The 20,344-nt window shown below is 48.3% G+C and overlaps 1 protein-coding gene across 3 annotated transcripts in view; it reads left to right on the forward strand.

Annotated features, from left to right (window-relative positions):
• Nucleotides 1-1,078: 1,078 nt before the first annotated feature.
• Nucleotides 1,079-20,344, forward strand: part of ALPK3 (alpha kinase 3) — a 31,275-nt gene continuing 12,009 nt past the window's right edge. For 2 of the 3 annotated variants that reach the window (XM_088538233.1, XM_010227634.2), the window contains exons 1-4: nucleotides 1,079-1,251; nucleotides 9,733-9,771; nucleotides 13,021-13,142; nucleotides 19,584-19,701. In XM_088538233.1, coding sequence (XP_088394359.1) covers nucleotides 1,088-1,251; nucleotides 9,733-9,771; nucleotides 13,021-13,142; nucleotides 19,584-19,701 — 443 coding nt within the window. In that variant the 5' untranslated portion in view covers nucleotides 1,079-1,087. The remainder of the gene's footprint in view (nucleotides 1,252-9,732; nucleotides 9,772-13,020; nucleotides 13,143-19,583; nucleotides 19,702-20,344) is intronic. The other variant, XM_088538232.1, reaches the window with a different exon arrangement.

Below are 20,344 nucleotides of genomic sequence, written 5' to 3' on the forward strand. Positions count from 1 at the left end.
TGGTAAAGTTTTCAGAGACATAGAGGTCCAGAATGAAGACTAGAGCTTCAGACACTCCTTGTCCTGTTGAATTCTCATTCGGTGGTTGACTTGGTCCTTTCTTCGGGAAAGGCCACCTCCGTGCCATGTGAAGGAGACACACCATCCCACTCTGAGTTGTGGCACTTTGTCATATAGAGGCCCCATCCATACTGTGAGGTACGTGAGGGAGGCATGTGACGCAGTGGCCTTCATCTAGGTGAGCCCTCTCGGTGCCATGAACTGTATGAGGGAGGTGTGCAGCGTTCATCTAGGAGAACCCTCTGGGTGCCATGAATCGTTCGAGAGAGGTGTGTGACACCACAGCCTTCATACAGTAGAGCTCTGGGTGCCCCGAAGTGTGTGAAGGAGGCCTGTGGCGCCATGACTGACAACATCTGTCTATGCAGGGCAGCCCTGGGTGCAATGAACAGTGTGAGGAAGGCACGTGGTGCCGCAGTTGATGGCACCTGTCTGTCCAGGAGAGCTCTGTGCGTGCCATGATGGAATGAGGGAGGTGTGTGAAGCCAAGGCCTGCATCTAGCAGAGTTCTGGTGCCCTGAATGGTGTGAGGGAGGTTGTGGCGCCATGGCCTTCATCCAGGAGAGCCCTCTGGGTGCCATAAAGTGTGTGAGGGAGATGCATGGTGCCATGGCTGCTGGCACCTGTCTCCATCCAGGAGAACCCTGTGGGTGACATGAGTGGCATGAGGGAGGCATGTGGCGCCATGGCCTTTGACTCGGACAGTCCTGGGTGCCACGAATGCTGTGAGGGAGGCACATGGCACCACAGCTGACAGCACCAGTCTCCGTTCAAGAGAGCCCTGCAGGTGCCGCCAGCTACTGGGGCAGCTGCGGTGTGTCGGGGCTGGACACCGTGGGAGGAGTCCAAGGAGCGTGTGGGAGCTGTAGAGACCGTAGGGGCCTGAAGGGACTGGCATGTCCCAGCCCCCGCCCCATGGCCCCCGAGTGACAGCAGCAAGTGCAGCGTGGCTATAAATGTCGGGCGGTGATTGACAGCCTGGTGGCGGCGGCGGCGGCAGCGGGGCAGAGGCAGCCCGGCCGCCGCCATGGGCTCGTCGCACCGGGCCCTCGACCAGTCCTATGTGGGCAATGGGCTGCTGTTGCCGCGCCGCTCGAGCAGCGTCGAGAGCGCCGAGGAAGCTGAGAGCGAGGCCTGGGCCTCGCGACCCGACCGCCGCAGCTACCTGCTCAGCATCCGCCCCGAGAACAGGTGAGGGCGGCCGCGGGGTCCCCTGGTGAGCCCCATGCTCCTGAAATGCAAGCCCGGTGGCTGTGCCCTGCTCCACAGGAAGGGTTCAGTCCCGCGTCCCCCTCGGCTGGGAGCCTGAGTGAAGCTGCTGGGAGGAGAGGCTAAATCCAAGGAGCGGGAGTGCTGGGGGTGGTGGGGAGGCAGCGGAACGGGGTGCCAGGACACTGCGTTGGCTCTCAGGGCTGCAGGACGGAGGTGCTGACTGCGAACAAGATGTGAAGGGACAGTGGCGTTGAGCCCAAGTGTCTTGAGCGACTGAAAAAGCAGCGCACAAGAGATGGGGCAATGAGGCCGCCTTGTCCAAAAAGAATTTAAAGAGGAGAGGGATGCACTGCACCCCCCAGTTCCAAGATCGCAAAGTGTTTTTGTGCTGGTGGGATCAGCAATTTCCTTTATTTTTAATTATTTCCCCGGTGAGGTGATGCTTCAGTGTAAAGCAAACCGATGCGACGAGCAAACTCAAAAGGGTATCGCAGCGTCTTTTGTCCCTGAAGACGCATCTCTTCTCCCAGCACGCGCAGCCAGGAGTGATGTGCCCACGATTCCCTGCAGGCTTCTTCCATGCTTAGAAGAGGAAAGAAGCTGCCTTGACGTCTGGCACTCGGGTTCTCAAAAGCGATTTGGTGCTTGCTTGTTTGTAGCCCAGGAGGGGAGGCCGAGCTTGTCGCTTCCCAGAAAGGGGATGTATTTTTGTTTTAGTTGCTGGGGCAGGGATTGTCACTGTTGTGCATCTTTCTATAACAGGGCAGGTATGTAAAGTAGACAGTCTTGCTGTAAAAATCCTGATGGACACTAGCTCCTGTGTCTCTTCTTACTTCAGTAGACCCAAGCCGAACTGGCAGGCAGGAGACCGCGCTGACTTCCCCAGCTTCGTTGTAGTGAAGCTGCTTGAGTGTTATCTACGCCAGGCTCCAGGCAAGAGGCCTGGTGTGTGTGTGTGTGTCTTATCTTATTGCCAAAAAGGAATTTCTGCAATGTAGATATGGACTGAGTAGCGATGAGAAGTACATTCCAGGGTTAGAAGTGGCCTTAGGCATAGGCTCTGTGGTAGAAATAAGGCTCTTCTCTCATGGGAAGTGTGAGAAATATGTTGCCACCTTAGGCTGAGGCACAAATAAAGCCCACAAACTACGTAAATGCACTAATCTGCAACTTGCATGCTCTTAAAATGAGTGTGCATTTTCCGTAATGATTTTTTAAATGAGTGATTGCTCAAGGATTTATGCCTCAAAGAATCTGAGATGCGAAAATTAATAAATAGGACCCTGAAAGATTCCAACTTCAGAGTTAGATGTTGAAGATGGGGTGATGCCAAAGTTTAGTTGCTTAATGCAGAACCTTTGTGCTTGTATCCTATCGTGCAAGCTATGTGTATATATGTGTGTGTATATGTTATATACCAGGCCACCTTCAGCACCGGCTAATGCTCATATAGCATCTACAACTAATCTGTGACTTCAGACTTCAGAGTACACTTAATCCCAAAAGGAAGTCTGTAATGGAGTACAATATCTTCCTTATACTGCTTAAAAAGTCCTTAATAAATAAGCTGTTGAGGTCTTTGGGTTTTTTTAAAGCCTGTCTCTCCTCCCCCCTCATTCCCCCACAAGTATATTGCAGCTTTAATCAGTCTATTTGTAAAGGCGGGTTCAGGTAACATCTCCAGTGCTCCAAGCTGTTTTTCCCAACTCCTGGAAACTCTGTGGCCAGTGAAGAAAGTGCCAAGCAACGTGGAGCTCACATGCAGTGAGCCTGACATGTTCCGGATGTGTTGACGACTCTGCAGCTCGAGCACAGGAAATCCAGGCTGGGTCTGCAAGACTCCGAGTCCTCAACATCTTGAGCTTGGCATGCTGGTAGTGTATAGCCAGTACACGCCTATTTCCAAGCAGCAGAGCCTTGAATTTTTGAAGGCAAAGGTGTATTACCTTCATCTTGACATTTAATCTGTAATGGCTTTGTTTTCCAAAAGTTTAGCTGATCCATTTTCCAGCTTGCTTATGTACTTGATCATCAAAGCCTACAGCAAGGCAATTTCATTTTGCTGTGAAAGATGCTCTCCGAATAGCAAAGCTGACGTTTTTCCATTTTTCTTCTATCCATCTATTCATAAAATAGCTTCCAGTTTCCCTGACCAAAAAGAAAAAAAAAAAAAAAAAGGCACTAATACAGAAAGGTCTTGTTCCCTGCTTGGCCCTGAATGTATCTGCAAGCGCTGAAGACTTGAGCCAGGTGCAGTGGAAATTCACAGTAAACTGCCTTGTTGTCTGGGATGCGGGGTTTTCAAACGAAAAGGGCTTTTTGTACAGTAATTAAATAATGCATCCTATCAGTGCTCAAAAGCAAGCAAGTGGAATTGTGTGGCAAGACTTTCAGAAAGCAATTGAGCTTAATGAAATGCAGAAACATCTGGAGAGCTTCCCTGGGAACATTTGAAAAGCAAGATGAGTGAAAGGCAGATAACATTCAGCGGTTTTCTTTTTGACGCCGAATGTATTTGAATTTGGTGGGTTTGAAGCTAATGGAAGCAGAAAACATAAGGTGCAGGCACAGAATTGAAATTGGAGGCTGCTGTGGTTGTTGAAAAGCGGAGCGCATATTCTGATCTGAAGAAAGTGGGTTTTTTCAGGCTTCGCTATTCCTGTCATATATATTTATAGAGTATATTTAACTGGAGTCTTTACGTCCACTCTCTTCACCCCGTCGCGGAACAAAGCACTAGAAAGTGAATAGTGACATGACAGAGGCACTTAAAGGCATGGGAATGCCTTTTGAACAGAAACTGAGTTTGGGATCCTTACTTCTGAGGAGTCTCACGGGAAAGTTTCATCTCTACAGTTGCATTAATGAACTGTGTAGAAAGAAGAGCCTGGGTGGTTTTACTTGGTCTAATTCCTCAGGAAGAAAGAGACACTATGTAGATTGAAAAGATACTGATTTGAAAACAAGTATGTGCTTTTTCCCCTGATTTTTACGTGCAGAAATTGGCTATAGTACTATAGAGTCTGGAAGATCAGGGGTGTTTACAGTTGTCAGAGAACATTCATCCCTTATTACAGAGAATATGGGGGCTATTTACTTTCTTTGTCCTCCCCTTGGAGCTGCTCTTTAAGAAAAACCTTTCCCTTGAAATGGGTAGTTTAGTGGCAGTATATTCAAGGCACAATTTCAAGCTGTCTTTTTTGGGTACCCTTTTTGTAAGAGCTCTCCAAGTTTAGAGGGTATCTAGTTCAAAGATGCAATTTTATGTAGACTTGTGACAGGGGCTTCATCCAAGTCCTAGGAAATTCCTCTGTTGTCTTGGTATGAAACAATTTGCACCTCTTATTTAAGGCAGATGTCTGCCCCGAGGTCTTGCTAAACCGTTGATTCCCTGCTTGAATACCCTTCTGCTGTGGTAGCTTCATCTATGTGGCTATTTATAGAGTATAGTGACATTGCCTCTGATCTCTTCTTGGACAACTGCCTTTACTTCTTGTGGCAGTTCAGCTCAGGAGAGTGCTTTGCAATGATTCTATCTATTTATTTATTTTCCCTAAGCCCCTGGCTCTTCTGTTTAAGAACCATTCCCCATCTTCTATCTCTTTCATTGCACATGAAGGTAGAAGATCTGTTGCTGTAATCGAGCGAGCTGAAAACACAAAGGTGTTAGTTCCTGAAAAACATGCTTAGCTTCCAGGCTGGGGGGCTTCCCTGTTCAGCAGTTTGATGTCTGTGACTTCTTATGGGCCCTGGCTTTTGCCAAGAGGTATAAATCTCTGCTAAGAAAGCCACCGAAGCATCTGAGGGAATTGGGGTTTTCTGTCTTCTCTGACTAAAGTGTCTGAAACCCTGGAAGAAGACACGCCTGGTACTCACTCAAATGGCAGAACTGAGTCTATGAATGGGTCGGTCTCTAGTCCGTAGGCTCCCTAGATGTTGGTAGACTATTGGTACAACTACCTGCACAGCAGTGCCCTGTTCAAACGAGACAGTTTTATGTTATGCAAATAATAATCCCAATAATAATTCCAAGATGCGTTATTGCCTCCCTTTCTAGAGCACCCTCACCATATCTGCTAGAAGTTAAGTTGATCTGAGTAAAGACTGATAGATGACACTGAGGAACTGGACGAGCGGTGCTCTTGGTGAGCACTTTTAAAATCCCCAGAGATACATTGCAGGTGCAAATTTTGCTCTTCTCTGGAACCATCACAATAGAAAAGTTTTCCAAAGCCCAGGATCTCTTCATATTGCATGGTCTCATCTAAAGCAGATGTCTCTTGTGCCAACGCAGAGGCAATTTCCAGGAGACAGGATTAAAATCTGCTCTTATTCTCACTCCATCTCAGCTGGAGAAGGGAGCTCTCGGGTGAATGAAGCTGCTGCTGTGCTGTGCTGACTCCATCTCAGATTTTATAGCCCAATCCAAGGAGTGCAAAGTAGAAGAGCTGTTGGGGGACAAACCTATTTTCACCTTTATAATTTTACAGCCCAAACCCACGAAGCGTAGCAAGTTCAGTGAGACTGCAGCAAGTTCATCGGAAAGATGTCAATTTATCTGAGCATTTTGTTGTACAATATTTGCTTTGCTTTCTGTTGTGCTTCTCTTAATTCTTTGATTTCTTTCAGCCAGCTGCCAGGCTAATGTGGACCACAGAACAAGCAATATGTTAGAGTTTGGTTACAGATCTGCCTCATCCTCTGAGTGTTAGAGGTTCATCCAGGAACACATAACTTAATCCATTTATTGTCCTCTCTCCTCGCTGTTAATGAAATTTAGCTCTAAATTGTTTATATGCAACTTGATGTTCATCTCGGCTCAAAGTGAGTTACCTGCAGGAAAATGCCTTATTCCTCCAGCTGTAACATCGCTTCATTCTGTGACCTTGACGAGCAAAGCCTCCATACATCCCTTTTCCAGCCTGTAAAATAACAATGTGCCTTGTACAACTTCAGAGCACTCGGAGCTGCCCTGTCACAAGATTGCTGGTAATGTTTGCCACGGCATATGAAATACAAACACAGTTGCCCTGTGTGTGCATGACGCGCTTGATAAAAAGTGGGGCACATGGTAGGGAAGGAGACGTAGGTGTAGCCACGTGTACATGAAAGCTTTGTTGTTGGCTTTTCAATTCCCAAACAGCCAAGAAAGTGTTCAGAGTGGCTTGCGTTGGTCTCGGGCAGTGTTAACCTTGGAGGCGGAGAAGTTCATGTGAAATCTTATCCCTAGAAGTCTGCATGTGCAAAGCATGCCCAATAATATCATGGGTCAGAACGGTGGTGGAAGGGAGAGTCTGCAAAGTGTTGTCAGGGTGAGCCCTCGCTCCTGCCCTTAAAATCGGCAGCGCTGCCCTGCTTTTGGTGGGCGCTTGATCTAAGGAGCTTTTGGCAAATAACGCTTCCCTAAAAAGAGTAATTTGGAGTATTGAGACTTGCCATCGTTGACACATTTCTCTCTTGCATTTGCTGAGCTGGGCGGCTAGTGCAGCTCGATCAAATTTTTATGCTGTTGAGAGCTCTGAAATGTGTTCGTGTCTCGGCAGCCCGAGCAGATTGAGTGCGTGTGCTTGTACACATGGGTTAGGGGCCGTTGTGCCGTGCGCTTCAGTGTCTCCTAAGCCCTTGTTAGCTTCCATATGAGGACATGAGCTGGAAGGAGAATGATTTCTTTATCTGAAGGGGGAAAAGAAACAAGGAAAGAGAATTTCCTAAAGTGATTGCATGAGAGGACTTAAAAAAGATGTTTTTTAAAGAAAGATTTTAAATCTATATGTTTTTAGAGCAATTAACTTTTCAGCGTGAGTGAGGTGATGTGCTGGCACAGGCCATCAACTTGAGCAATATTTTTAGTGATTAAAAAGTGAGTGTGCATGACAGTTTGGCCTCTTACCCTTGCAGAAGGACTGAAATTCAGGAAGTGTGAGGAAAAATAAGGGAAAGACTGTCTTCATTCCAAAGAAAATTATGAATAGTCAAAGGGTGAAAAACCACAAGAGGATGAGAAATGCCTGCAGATGTTTAAAAGCATCTGAAGATTTAAGGGAAGTAGAAACTACCCAGAAAAAGAGTAGAGGGGTATAATTCTCATGCTCATGCTGAAGTTAATAACCAGGTCAGTGTTTTTATGGCTAGCTCTTAACAAGATGCAGTTTGCTTCCTAGATACCCCAGGTTGGATCTCCTTCCACGGGTTTTAGGTGCAGTGGACATCTCTGAGCTAACCAGCCAGAGCTCCCTTCCTCCAGTGGAGAGCAGCTTGCACCTTTAGACCTGTGTTTACCTGCTTTGTATGAGGAGGAGAGGAGCTGCTACCTTGATCCATTGATTAAAGCAGGCGCTGAGCTTGCTCGGAGGAGACGAATCCTCTGCAGATGCTGCCCTTAATCAGCTGAATCCTGTGCTCTGGACAGTAACAAATCTCTACAGAGATTTGAGGATACACTTTGAGCTTGGACTGAAACTAGGCACACAGTTGCTGAGGCATATGGCATGCCTTGCTTGGCAGTCCCAGCTATCCAAGTTAATATATTGGTTCGGAGCCTGATGTAGATCTGTTAGTGCAGCCCTACGTGGAGATACTGTCAACTTAACCGAAACAAGGTGAAATGCCAGCTGCTTGTGGGCAGGCCTGTTTCGTTCAAAGCTTTTAGAATTTGATCTTCCTCTCGCTGGGTCTGCAATCTCTAAAAATTCTGCTCGTCTCCTTAGAAAAATGAGGTTAAAATTGAGTTAGTACTTGGGCTCTTTGTTTCGGGTTTTGTGTGTGTGATAATATCGAGGCCCCCCAAGAGACGGTCGGTCCAGTACTCAGCATTGTGTTTGAGGATGTGCAGTGAATGAAGCCTGGGTTGCGTGCTCAACGCCGAGAATTGGAAAAGCACTGAACAGTGTTTAATTACATGATCACTGAACAGTGTTTAATTGCATGATCACATACACAAGCACTAGGGAGTTGTGATACAGGCACCCTTTATTCCAGCTCTTGTCTTCTCAGCGATTGACTTTGCAACCAAGAAAAGACTCCTTCCCATTTATCCGCTGCAAGTAAGCGTCATTAAAAATAGATATCTATAGATCTGCCTATGCTAGCATTCTCCAGCAAGCATTTTAGGATCTTCCTTCTTAGCGCCTCAGGAGATGTCCTTAGTGCATGCTGTATTGGATCAAGGAGCTGACCATCAGTCTGTTATGGTTAGTATTTTATTTTCCAACCAGTGAGCCCCTCACCTGCTTGTCCTCTGGCCGCGTGGACACCAGTGTTGGCACTGGGAAGCCGTGAAGAAGGTGCAGCTGGGGGTGGAGAGGGTGAAGCTGCTGCCAAAAGGGCAAGTGCCACCCGTGTTTGCTGGGTTAAAGCAACTTCTGAGCAGCTAAGGCTTCTCTATTCCCCTGTCTGAACCGTCTTTGCTTCTCTGATCTGAAGGAGAGGAGTTAGAGCTCCTTGAAGGTTTTGTTTTGTCCCAGTAAAAGTCTCTGTGTAAGTAATTATTTATTTCAAAGAAAGTCAGCTTAAAGACCCGGTCTCTTTTGCTATTTTTTTCCCCAGTTCTTCTAGTTACGTGGAGGCTTTGCCTCCACAAATGGAAGTGTTGCATATTTTTTTCAGGAGCAGTTTTCAGAATCCCTCTGTGGTCATTTTTTCAGACAAGACTTTGAATCCTGCTAATTTCTGGGTTCTGTGCAAGTCCTGGTCATGCAGATCTGCTCACTTGGACCTGAAACCATGAACCTCCTTACTTCATGCTGTCTCCCATAATGCCCAGGAGAAGTTCAGGTATCTCATAGTGGTCTAACACAAACGAGGCTGGGAAGGTTCGAGTCATCTGCCCACACCAACGCGGGCATTTGACTTCCTACACAGCGTTGCCCTGTAGGTGTCTACTCTGTGGTCAATCCTGAGGCTATATGGTGAGATCGCCGTGATTTTTTTTTTAAAAAGCTAGATTTTAGAGATTTGACTGGTGTATCCAAAGCAGTATATAAAGACTGTGGAGTTCTCAGTTTCTCCAAAAAGATGATACCTCTGAACTTGAAGTACAGAGAGTGACCAAGTTGGGCTGACAGTGGAGAAGGGGGCTTTGCGGTGGTCCACGCTCTCGAGCGCCGTTGACTCGACCATCTCCTGGGTGAAATTGCCTGCTTTGCGCCCGAAGCTGCGGATGGTGCATGGAAGGCTCAGGTGCTGCTTCTTGGAAACCTACTTGTATAAATGCTCTTACATTTCCTCTCTGTGGTTAACGACCGTTTCGTTTTTACAGCCTTTGATTACCATTTACCATGCGGCTTGCTCGTCCTGGCAGTCAGCCTGAGTAAGGCAGCTGTACCTTCTTTTAATAGGAACTCTGACCTGTGCAAAACGACTCATCATTAATGCATCTCTATAACGGTTTGTTGATTTCTGCTCCTTTCCATGCTTTTGGTTTTTTTGTCTAATGGTTTTTGTATGCTGTTTTTTGCTTAGCTTATCAAGCAGCAGATTCTCTCTCTCCAGTTTAGGAAGGTAAAAACTACATTGCATTAAAAACTTCTCTGACCCAAGCACTTTGCTGAATCTGACTGCATGTGATTAATTTGCAATGCCTTGGTACTAATTAAAGAGAGCACTGAAGTGATGCAATGGCCTTACTCCGTATGACCGCTTCCCTAATATTTGCTTGAACTACAGGCCGTACAGTCATAAATCCTGTGTAAGGTGCAAGAAATATTCATCTTTGTTAGCCAAAGGATGGGTATACAGTTTGTCCAGTTATTTCTTGATATTAAAGTGAGACTTCCATACAGAGCCACATTAAGCAGTAAAGCATATGACTGCGCTGAGATGTGTTCGAAGGAGACGTTTTCTTCTTTCCCCACTGTCCTGTGCTTTATCACTCTGCACTGAAACACATTCATGCAGTTGTACAGTTTTGCCTCTGGCAAAACATCACATTTGGAAATCCGTTGGCGTCGCTGATATGCAGCAGAAGCAGTTAGAGAACTGACTGTGCAGGGAAAGACCTCTCCAAAATGCTCTGCTAGGGTAAGGAAAACGCTGATGAAGCCCACACATCACAAGTCTCCTGTTCCTGAAGATGGCTTTTGTATGGAAATCCCTCTTTAATGTACAAAGGCTACTGAATTGCCAAATGCCTCCTCTGAGGCTGCAGGTCTTTTTTCTGCAACAAGGATGCTCTTTTGGGAAGGCTCTGAGACACGGTGGCTGCCACCTTCTATCAGCTTTCCTGAATGCTCCAAATTACTGTTTTAGAAAGCGGTTTGAATTGGACAAGTCTTGCTGTTGCTGGAATAAGTCAACTGGGAACAGCACCGTGCTGCAGTCTCTCAAACCTGCTGGTGATTAATGCATCGGTTTCTCGGAAAAATTAAATTGACCTTTCAAGGTTTTCTGCTGAGGGCATGGAGTTTATTGGGCCAGTCTTGTCCGATTCACCCACTGTGGCTGCAGCTTCCCCAGCTTCTGGGTACGCTGCCCTCCCAAAGCATTCAGTAGCCTTTGCTGGCTGTCACCTGACCCTGAGGTTTGCACTGAATAGACTAGACTTACTGGTGCTGCCTGCTGGTGTCGGTGGCATGGTGGCACTGTGGTTCTGCGTGCAACTGTGTGTGTGCATCACTTGCACTTACGTATTTTGTCCTTTCTGATAAGGTGCTGGCCATGCTATTCTGTCGCCGGGATGTGAAATGTTGCATTGATGCTTGGGAAGTGCTAACCTCACTCTGCAGAGCGAAAAGGCATTTACTGGTCGGGGGCTGGGAATCAATGGGACCATCAAAACTCCCACCAGTAACTGCCTTGGCACCAGCTGATCTGCCTTGCTCTTTGGAAGTGGGAGATTTTCCTCCTGCTTTTGGAGTATGGAAAGGTTTCTTTGGTTTGAAGCAACTCTTGGCTTCCAGAGCCGTCTGCTGGCCCTGTGGTGGTGTGGGGAGGTGCTTGGCGGGACCAGTCTCCTGGGGCCCGTTGTCCTCTGCAGGACGGTGTCTGAGCTGTGGCATCTGCTTTTTTACCCCCTGTGCCATGTGTGCGTTTGGATTAGACAGTGTTTATGACCCTTGCTCAGTAGATGAGGCCAGTTGGCAACAGCCCTAGCTGCTCTCCCCTTTCCTTGTCATTACCCCATGGAAGTGGTGCCGAGGAGCTAGGTGAGGCTCCTGCTGCATCCCAGTTGCGTGGCACCCAGGGAATTCTTCTCCCTGGATCTCTTACAAACTGAGGCTAGCAGGAAGCCAGAGTGAAACTCATAGCACTGCACCCTGCAGGTAAGTCTTCTGGTGTGGGGGATGAAACAAATCCCTTCTGTGCTTGGAGCGATCCGGGGCCATTCAGCCTTGCGTGCAGCTCAGTCCCTGCTGCAGAGCTTCTCAGTGCACCTGACCTGGCTGCATCCATACCGAGAAGTGTGTTTGATTTTTTCTTTGCCCCTGGACAAGTCTGCTTTCCGAGCAGGTACAGCATGAGTAATAGTGCCAGCATCCTGCCTGTGAGCTGGGGGCTGCTTTGAGGCAAGGGTCCTCCTGGTAGAGCGCTCACTACGTGCTAGGAGCCCTTCTGCCCACGGTGGAGCTGTGTCGGGGTGGTCTGGGGGCTTGTTCCATCTCTTGCATGTCTCTAGGAGCTGATCACTTGTTCAAGGAATATGTCTTTCACTGCTGATAACAGTGTAAGTAGAGCTGCCAGCTACCACTCCTCTGGCAATTCTTGCTATTTCTTTGGAGGTCCTAGCACTTGAGACCTTGGGTTCATCTCCTAGTATAGACATTTAGCTTTCTAATTGCAGAGAAAAATGTGGAAAAGAGACTGCTCTTCACTTTTAAGAGCTGCAGAGCAGTATCCAAATAAAGACCCCACTGGGAGATAAATCCGTTTTCTTTCTCAAATAAAGTCAAGGTCTTCTGGGACCTCCCTTGGTGGCACTTTTCTGTCTCCCAGGGTTGGCAGTGCTGCATGAATACAGTGATTTAGTGCTATCCTCAAATAGTACTTAAATGACTGGGAAATCTAAGATCCATTTTATGAACTTCCGAGATGGTACTGGCTACTTGGATAGTTCTGGCTCATGTCCTGGCCTGAACTTCAGGTCAGCGCATGAACTCCTGGTGCATGTGGCCTGTAATAACTACATGCAGCAGCAAGGAGTGAACTGCTGTCAGCTTCACCTGGAGGTCCTAAGCTCAGGAAGGTGTCAGCCAGGCTCCAAGTATCCTTCAGTGAACTATCCCTGAAGCAGGGAACAGCTTTGGATTCAGAGGTCACGTGTTAAGGAGCCATATTTAGTTCACACTTGGCCTGAAATCCTCATAGAAGTTTTTTCACAGGTAAATTCCCAGTGAATGGAGCAATGCTAGAAACCCCACTAGTGCAATACCGGGAATGGGAAAGTGAAGCTGGCTTTGTTTGGTCTTAAATCAAGATCACAAACTGATTACAGAAATGCTCAGATGTAATCCAGAATTAAATTTATCTCCGCAATTATTTCTGATAGCATTATAGATCAAGGAGATGTCTCCCAAGTGACGCTTTAAATTGACAGTGTCATTTTAGGAGTGAAAAAACAGTCAAGTACCATCACACTATGCTGTGGACAACAAAATGTTGGGATGGTGGGAGGGAAAAAGGGCAGCTAAAACAAGAAGGCCCAACCATGAGGAGCAGCACAGATGGATCTCTAAGACCAGATAGAAAGGCAGGGAAGCCTATGATTTCTTTCTAGGTCCTTCACCTCTAAGAAATGCTTCTTGAATCTTCCAGGAGCACCTTCTGCGCAATCATTTCTCAGCTGACGGAAGAAACCCAGCCACTATTTGAAACCACTATCAAATCCCGTTCTGTGTCCGAGGACTCTGATGCTAAATTCACGTGCATAGTGACAGGTAACTGTCTTTGGTGAATAACCTGGTCCTGCCTCGCTTGCCGGACTTATGCTAAGAAAACTCTAAAGCAAGGGATAACAAGATGACACACAAGTTCGCTGTTGCCCAACTGCCAAGCAAAGATGCAGCAATTGCATGAGGTTCTCAGCTTTTATTTAAAGGAGGGGAAGCAGACATATAACCTTATGAATTAAAAGAAACAAATTTAAGAACTGAGAATGGAAAATGCTACTCACTCCTTGGGCTTGTAACAACTCATTGTCCTCCTCTAATCGCTGTTCCTCTTCTAACCGTGGAGTAGGTAACTTGGGAACACGTAGCTTTGAAGATTACAGCTATTGTGCTGGAGCAAACTTTGGCTTTTGTTGTCTGCGAGTGGCTAGACCACAGCTAGGGCTGCACATCAGTGATAGATCTGAATATCTGAACATCTGAAATAAAAGCCAGTTTCTGCCCAGGGCTAAAAGCTGGGCAGCTAAAAGCTAACCTTGAGCAGCAAGGGATCTGGCCAACAAGGCAGGGAAGAGGGAGGCTGAAGAGAGGAGTTCATACTAAGCTGCTGTAGTGATGTGGCATGGTAGTGTTGATGTTAATGCAAGCAACTGCTTGGCCTGTGGGCTTTTCTTTTCTTTCTGTTTTTTTTTTTTTTAAGTATAGAGACTAAAGCCTCTACTTTTGTTGTATCTGTCTAACACTCTGTCGATCCTTCCTGCTGTTGCCCAGGATATCTATTCCAGCAGGCTACTCTGTGGGAGAAGTTTAGGCAAGTCTAAGTCTTGGAAGAAGGAGAAAATCTCCAGTGAAACTCTACCACAGTACGAAGCCCTTCCTATGATGCAGGAGATGGAGTATGCCTTTGGAAATATGCTGCAAATGAGTTGCGTGCTAACACGGGCAGGCTGAAGCTCTTGTGTGGGAGCTGCCAACTTCGAATTCTTGGCTCTTCCCCTATAGGCTCACTTGTCAGAGGTCAGACTCTCATCTTGTCGGGGTGCCGCTAGTGTATTGAGGTCACAGACTGCTTAACTCCAACAGAACATTTCCAGATTCCTAGAGCAGAACCGGGCTGCTAGGATGAAGCTGCCAAGCCATGTTGTTCAGCCCTTCGTTAGGAGGGCTCAGTCAAAGTTATTTAGGTGAAAAAGCTTTTTTACATATTGCACAGGGAGGTGGAACTCACGAGCACTGTGTATTGTACAAGCCAGTACCTCGGTGGCCAAAAAATGACTCATTTTTAGGTATTTGAAAAATCCTGAGCAGTAGCAGATACGGTGGTTCTGTGTCTTCTGTCTCACCTAGCCTCTAAGTGTAGAAATGACTCAAAACCACAGCTTCCCTCAAAGATGGCACTGCTCTCCCTTCCAGGATTTCGTGCCCCTTTTAAAGTACCTAGTCATGGCTTCTCACACTGGCTTAAGCTTTTGCTGACTGCACCTCGGGGTTGACCGTTCCTTCTAAAAAACGTCATCTCTTCCAAAGTCCCAATGATACCTCTCAGTCCATGTGGACTGTGTCAGTGCAAGAGCCCCAGGTGTGCAAATGAGCTCTGGGTCACTTTTAAACTGGCAGGTAGCTGATGGGGAAGGAAGGACTCAGTGCATGCAACTCCGAAATGCAGTATTTGCTCTTAATAGGAGATGGAGGAGATACTTCAGTACCTGATGCAAGGCTTCCTTGGCAGCAGAAAGTAAAAGCCATTTCTGTGTCCTCCCCATTACCACTCCCTAAAACACCTGGAGAAACTCTTCACTGTACGTTGTACAGGAGATGTTGCCAAGGAATAACCATCTTTACCAAACTGAAGTATCAACCTCTGGAGGTGGATGTGGTCTCTGTCTGGTCTGCCGCCCTTCCTGCAGTGCAGGAAGATCCAACCTGGCAGATAGGAGGCTGTCTCCCAGCTTTGGGTGACCTGCTGTGCTGTGTGGCACATTGCCGCTTCTTCGTCCATCGAGTGCAAAACTTGACCTGATGCTGCTCTCCCCTTTTAAGATGGAGGAAAATGTTCAACGTACATCTTCAGCCCGTGGCTTATTGCAATATTTTACACCAGGAAACTGAACTACAGGAAGTTTTTATACACTTTAAGTAAACAGACCCACAGAACGAGAATTTTGGGGAAAATGTTCTTAAAACCTGTGATCAGTCTGAGAAGCTCTTGAATGCAGTAGGCTCTCCTGGGAGCATAGGATCGATTTGGGAGAGAGGGTCTTGAGGCGGAAAGTTAGCTCCGGCTGCAGGATGTAATCACTAGCTCCACTCTCTCCACTGCTGGGAGACAGCACAGAGAGAAACAAAGTGCCTCTCTGGCCAGCAACCGAGGGGGAACCAGCATGTGTCCCAATGTTGTGGCTTGGGTCCAAGGACGCTTTGGTTCGTAGGTTTTTAGGAGGCAAAAGGTAGACTGTCAGCTACTGCTGCTGTTGTGACTCTCAAGCACTGAATATACGTACGTGACCTACAAGAATATGTTCATGTCGTCTGCTTCTTGGTTGAGTTCCTCTGGGATGGTTGTGCAAACCTTCCTTTCCTCCTGTTGTCTAACTCTGCAACCCTGCCTGCCTGTTACCGGTGTCCCTGCTATGTTTGATTTGACTATTTTGGGTCAAATCCTGCATCAATTATGGCACTTTTTCTTCTTTGGACCAGTTCCTCCAGGCTGGGAGAGTATGACTAGAGGTAAAGTGAGTTGCTTGTGTGGTGGGTGAAGGTCTGACTGTCCACAAAAATATACACATGATAGATCAATGGAGGGAGCTGGGAATAGGGAAGGGGTGATTCAAGAGGAGAGTTGGCCGGGGGGAGGTTGAGGTAAGGAGGGTGAGTAAAAGGAAGGAGACTGAGTGTCACTTGCTCATGGCATGGAGAGTTAGACTGTTCTTGGTGAATTCTAGTACCCCCTTGTTCATGTTACTGGAAGTCTCTTTGCCTTGGTAGGTTTCCATCGTTGCGGGGCAGAAAGGAACGGATCTTACCACGACTCTTCCTCCCTAAGTAGCCTGCAGCCTCTGCTTCACCTATCTTGTGTGGAGAGCAATGGAAGGCCGAGGCAAACTGGGAGATGGCTTCTAAACTTCTTCTGTTTTGCTAATTTTCAAAAGCCTAACTCCTACCTCCAGCCTGATAAGTGGTTTTAAACATAATTTCTCCGGGCAGTTTTGGATGGCCCTTGCAGGAGTTTGTTTTGCATAAGGTCCCCACAACTTTGAAGGCTCCTCAAACTTCAACGGCTTGAGGAAAAAGAATATTTGATCCTGACTCAGCAATTTCTCCATGGGAAAACCTCTGCATGGAAAAATCTCTCCGGCCCCATGGAGCGGCAGAGGACGGTGCCCGGCTCTCACGGTGCAGCAACGCCTCCGGAAGACACACTTCCCAAAAGCTTCTGCTGGGCCTGAGGACACAGCGGGAACGCGGCGGGAGCCGGCCCTCCTCCCCAGGAATGCAAGGCACCGCTCTGTCTGTAAATGCGGGGCACTCGCTGCTGAATGCAGGAGACCAGCTGCTGGCAAATCCCTCTCTGCACCAGCTGCTTGGAGAGGGGGGTCTGCGGGAGTGACAGATTTCCCAAGGACGAGCGCCCGAATTTATGAATGGCCTTGGCCTTGCAAAGTGCTTCTCGTTGCGTGCCGGTGTCCAGCGCCTTGTAGCGCGGTGCTGCCCGGAGCGTCTGTCCTGGTGCCATCGGCTCGCTCGAAAGCGGGTGATCACATCGTCCATGAAGCTGGGGATGCTGTGGCCCCTCGCCGGCCCTGCGTGCAAGCCCCGGGGTTAACCCTGCCCCCAAACTGAAGGAATTCATTCCCCAGGCAGCCTGCACATGGGCTGCCTGCAAGGCGATCGGTGGCTCCCCTCCCTGCCGTGACGCAGGGCATGCCAGCGAGCGCGGCCGCGGCCTCCTCCGTGCTCAGGCATCTCTCCGGCCCCTGCTTGGCTCCAGTTACAGCGCGCAAGGAGGGGCGGGTGGCGGTGGAAGGCACAGGAACGCCGCGGGGCAACTGCTGTTGCTAAACTCTGCACGGGCTGAGCACAGAGAAGGGGGAGAAGCCTTGCCCTGGCCCTCCGTGTACGGCTTTCCAGCCCGCGCTTGTCCGTAGCTCCTTTTTGCTGCGGGCTGGAGCTAGTCCCCATGACGGTGCCACGTTAGTCCTGGGGAGGAGGCAGGTAGTCTTATGGGCACCCGTGGCATGAGCAAGAGAGAGTTATGCTTCTCCCTGGCAGATGTCAGCCAGGAATGGCAATCAGCTGCAGGGGCCATGGGGGGACATGGCAGGACTTCTTGGAAATGAGACGCTTGCTGTTCCTAGAATGAAGGGCGGGGATGGGTGTTTGCAGGATATTAGGAAAATCCACCTACTGTGGAGGCCTCCTGAACGTCACATGCGTGGAACAGCACTTGGGAAGGACAGGATTGCTCTGGACAACACAGTTGTTGTGCATGGAAGTTGTTTTGTTTCTAGTTCCTAGAACGGGAAGAAAGAACAACAACCAGAAGCTCATTCAGCCCAGGCCCTGCGGCCAAGCATAGTCAGTAGGTAATGTCGGAAGAAAAAACATAGGCAAAAGGCTCGATCTACAGCACTCCCTTGTCTGGGATAGTCTTGTGTCATTCTCCAAGGAGCCATTTAGGGCTTGTTCACCTCAGCCACCAGTGTCTGAGGGTTTTGCTCTTGTTCCAAAACTCCAAGGAAGACCTGTGCTATTTGTGGAGCGTGAGATCATGAGCCTCACCTCCACCCATAGCAGAGCTGCCAATGGCAGCAGTGCAGAAGTGAATGAGAGGGTAAAGGACACACGCTGTACAAGCAGAAAGGTTGGAGAAGGTGTACGTTAGAGGCAATGCAGAGCGAGGAACCTCAGACAGGAAAGGCGGAGGGTAGAGCCAAATCTAGAGGACTGTTTGTGCTTTGGGGATGACAGGCCTCTGCCTGAGAGAAGAGCAGGACAGGAGAAGTTACCTGAGCCTATGTCCCCAGCCCGATCTGTTTGCAGTGAAGTCCAAGCAAATAAGAGGCAAGGGACCAGAAGTGGAGACAGGAGAGAAAACCAAATGGCGGACGGGGAGGATGTTTGGTATGTGCTGCTCTTTCTGGTCAAAGACCTTCGGAATCAACCAAAATCAGGACTACTTCTTCAGCCAAAATCAGAGTTACTCCTTGCTGACGAGTCTTTGCTCCCTATCCTGCTTCTGCAGGGCCTTCTTCATGAGAGTAGATGTAAGCTGGCTTGGCCATTGCTGCAGGTTGCCAGTGTCTCTACCTCGTGCCAGGAGACTCCTCACTGTGGAGATTAAAAGGGTCCCGGCCAGCCTTGAAGTGTGTAGATGGGCAACTGCGGGTTAGTCAGTGCCCTGTCCCTGCCTTCTCTGCACCTGTGAGGCATTGGATCTGGACATTTTGTATATCCCTGAATAGCCATCGTTGGATGATTTCCAATCCAGCCACTGTTCCCACAGCCCTCAGGGGCATTGGGGCTAACAGGGGGACATTGGAGCTGGAGGTGACAGCCTCCCTCATCCCACAGCGCATCACGTCGGCAGGGGCATTGGCAAGAAATAAGCTTCAGGTTCCTACCTTAGACTTTGAACACATTAATTTAAGTTTGGGGTATGACGTGGCTCTTGAAACTTGTATCCCATGTCCTTAGGATTAGTTTGGCTCTACCCAAGAGCCCTGTCTGAAGTACAGAAGTGAATGGTGGACTGCTTGCTTGAGCTGTTTTCAACCTGACAAACAGGCAACTTGAATTCCGAACAAGAGCCGCTGTCAGGGAGATCCGAGGACTGTGGTTAGCGTGGGGCGTCCTGGTGATCCACCACCACCTGTGCTGGGGGAGGACGTGTCTGTATGCCTGGCGGGCTTGCCAAGAAGTCACACATATCATGATGTCATTCTCCTGAAAAGGCAGGTGACATCTGTTGTCAAGTGACATTTGCGGGACACGGAACTGGCTGTGATGCAATCAAGGTTGTTCCTGGTCAATGGAAACTTTTGGATCAGCTTACAGACTGACGCTTAGTGAAATGTTGTTAGCACCGTGGAGGGCTGAATGCCTGTTTTCTAACCTTAGGCTTAATCTCATCAAAACATGCCTCTTCGTATAAAAGTGACAGTGTGCTCACCTTCTGCTTGCAGCCAGCGTTACAGGAGACGATCTCATGATCCACTGTCCTCTGTTCAGGAATGAAGGGCTGAAATTTTTTCCCTCAAAAATAGCCCTATTCCTAGTAGTGATAAAAGATTTGGACAAGTGCATCTTGTTTCCACTCACAACACTTCTCTGATGTGTGATTTAAAGAATGGAATGAGCCCAGAATAACATATATCCTCTTCTGCCAGTGTGTTTCCTTTTGCTATTGATTCCTTGTCCCTGCCAGACCAAACTTGCTAGGTTGTTGGCTGTAATGGTGTTCCACGCGCTGACATCCTGCTTCCTCTCCAGGATACCCGCAGCCAGAGGTGACCTGGTATAAGGATGATGAAGAGATGGACCGCTATTGTGGTTTACCCAAGTATGAGATTTTCCGTCATGGAAATCGCCACACGCTGCAGCTGTATAAGTGAGTAAAAAAGCTGAAGAGTAGTGGATTTGCCAACAGGAGCTTTGAGTCTGTTTTCCTTGCCTGGAGAAGCTGGCTCCGTCCAATGTTCTCCTCTGGGGCCCGTGCTGGCTCCCCATTGCCATGTTCCAGTTGTCCCCTCCCCTTCTGCTCTTTGCTCAGATGGCTCCCGACATTACATCTGTATGAGATCCGTTATTGCATCCAAGGATGGCTGTCACTCTGGAAGCAAGAGGACTTCTAGTGGTGGTAGCAGGGCAACCTGGGTGATGAGCCAGGACGAGAATGCTAGGGCTGAGAGAAAGCAAGAGAAGGGAAAGCAGTGACTGGACCCAGATGATGATCCAGGAGAACAGGCACGATACGGACAAAAGCAGTCCATAGGAGTGAGCCTCAGAAAGTCACAGTCACAGTCCATCTGTGAGCATCAGAAAGGGTGAAGGAGGGGAAAGGGACTGCAGACGTGTCCCAAAGCCCTTGAGCACCTCTCCTAGCTTTCACCTTGACTGCAAGAGTCAAGGGCCTCCATTACACAGACAAGACCAGCAGCTGCTTCTAACGCAGAACGGTGGCTGTGTTTCTGGCGAGCCGAGCACACAGTATCCTCAGCCAGCAGAGACTATTGTAGTTTGTGTCCTGGATT

The sequence above is a fragment of the Tinamus guttatus genome, unplaced genomic scaffold (genome assembly GCF_059628265.1).
Source record: "Tinamus guttatus ecotype Peru unplaced genomic scaffold, ASM5962826v1 Tinamus_guttatus_pri_ptg000942l, whole genome shotgun sequence".
Lineage (NCBI taxonomy): Eukaryota > Metazoa > Chordata > Aves > Tinamiformes > Tinamidae > Tinamus > Tinamus guttatus.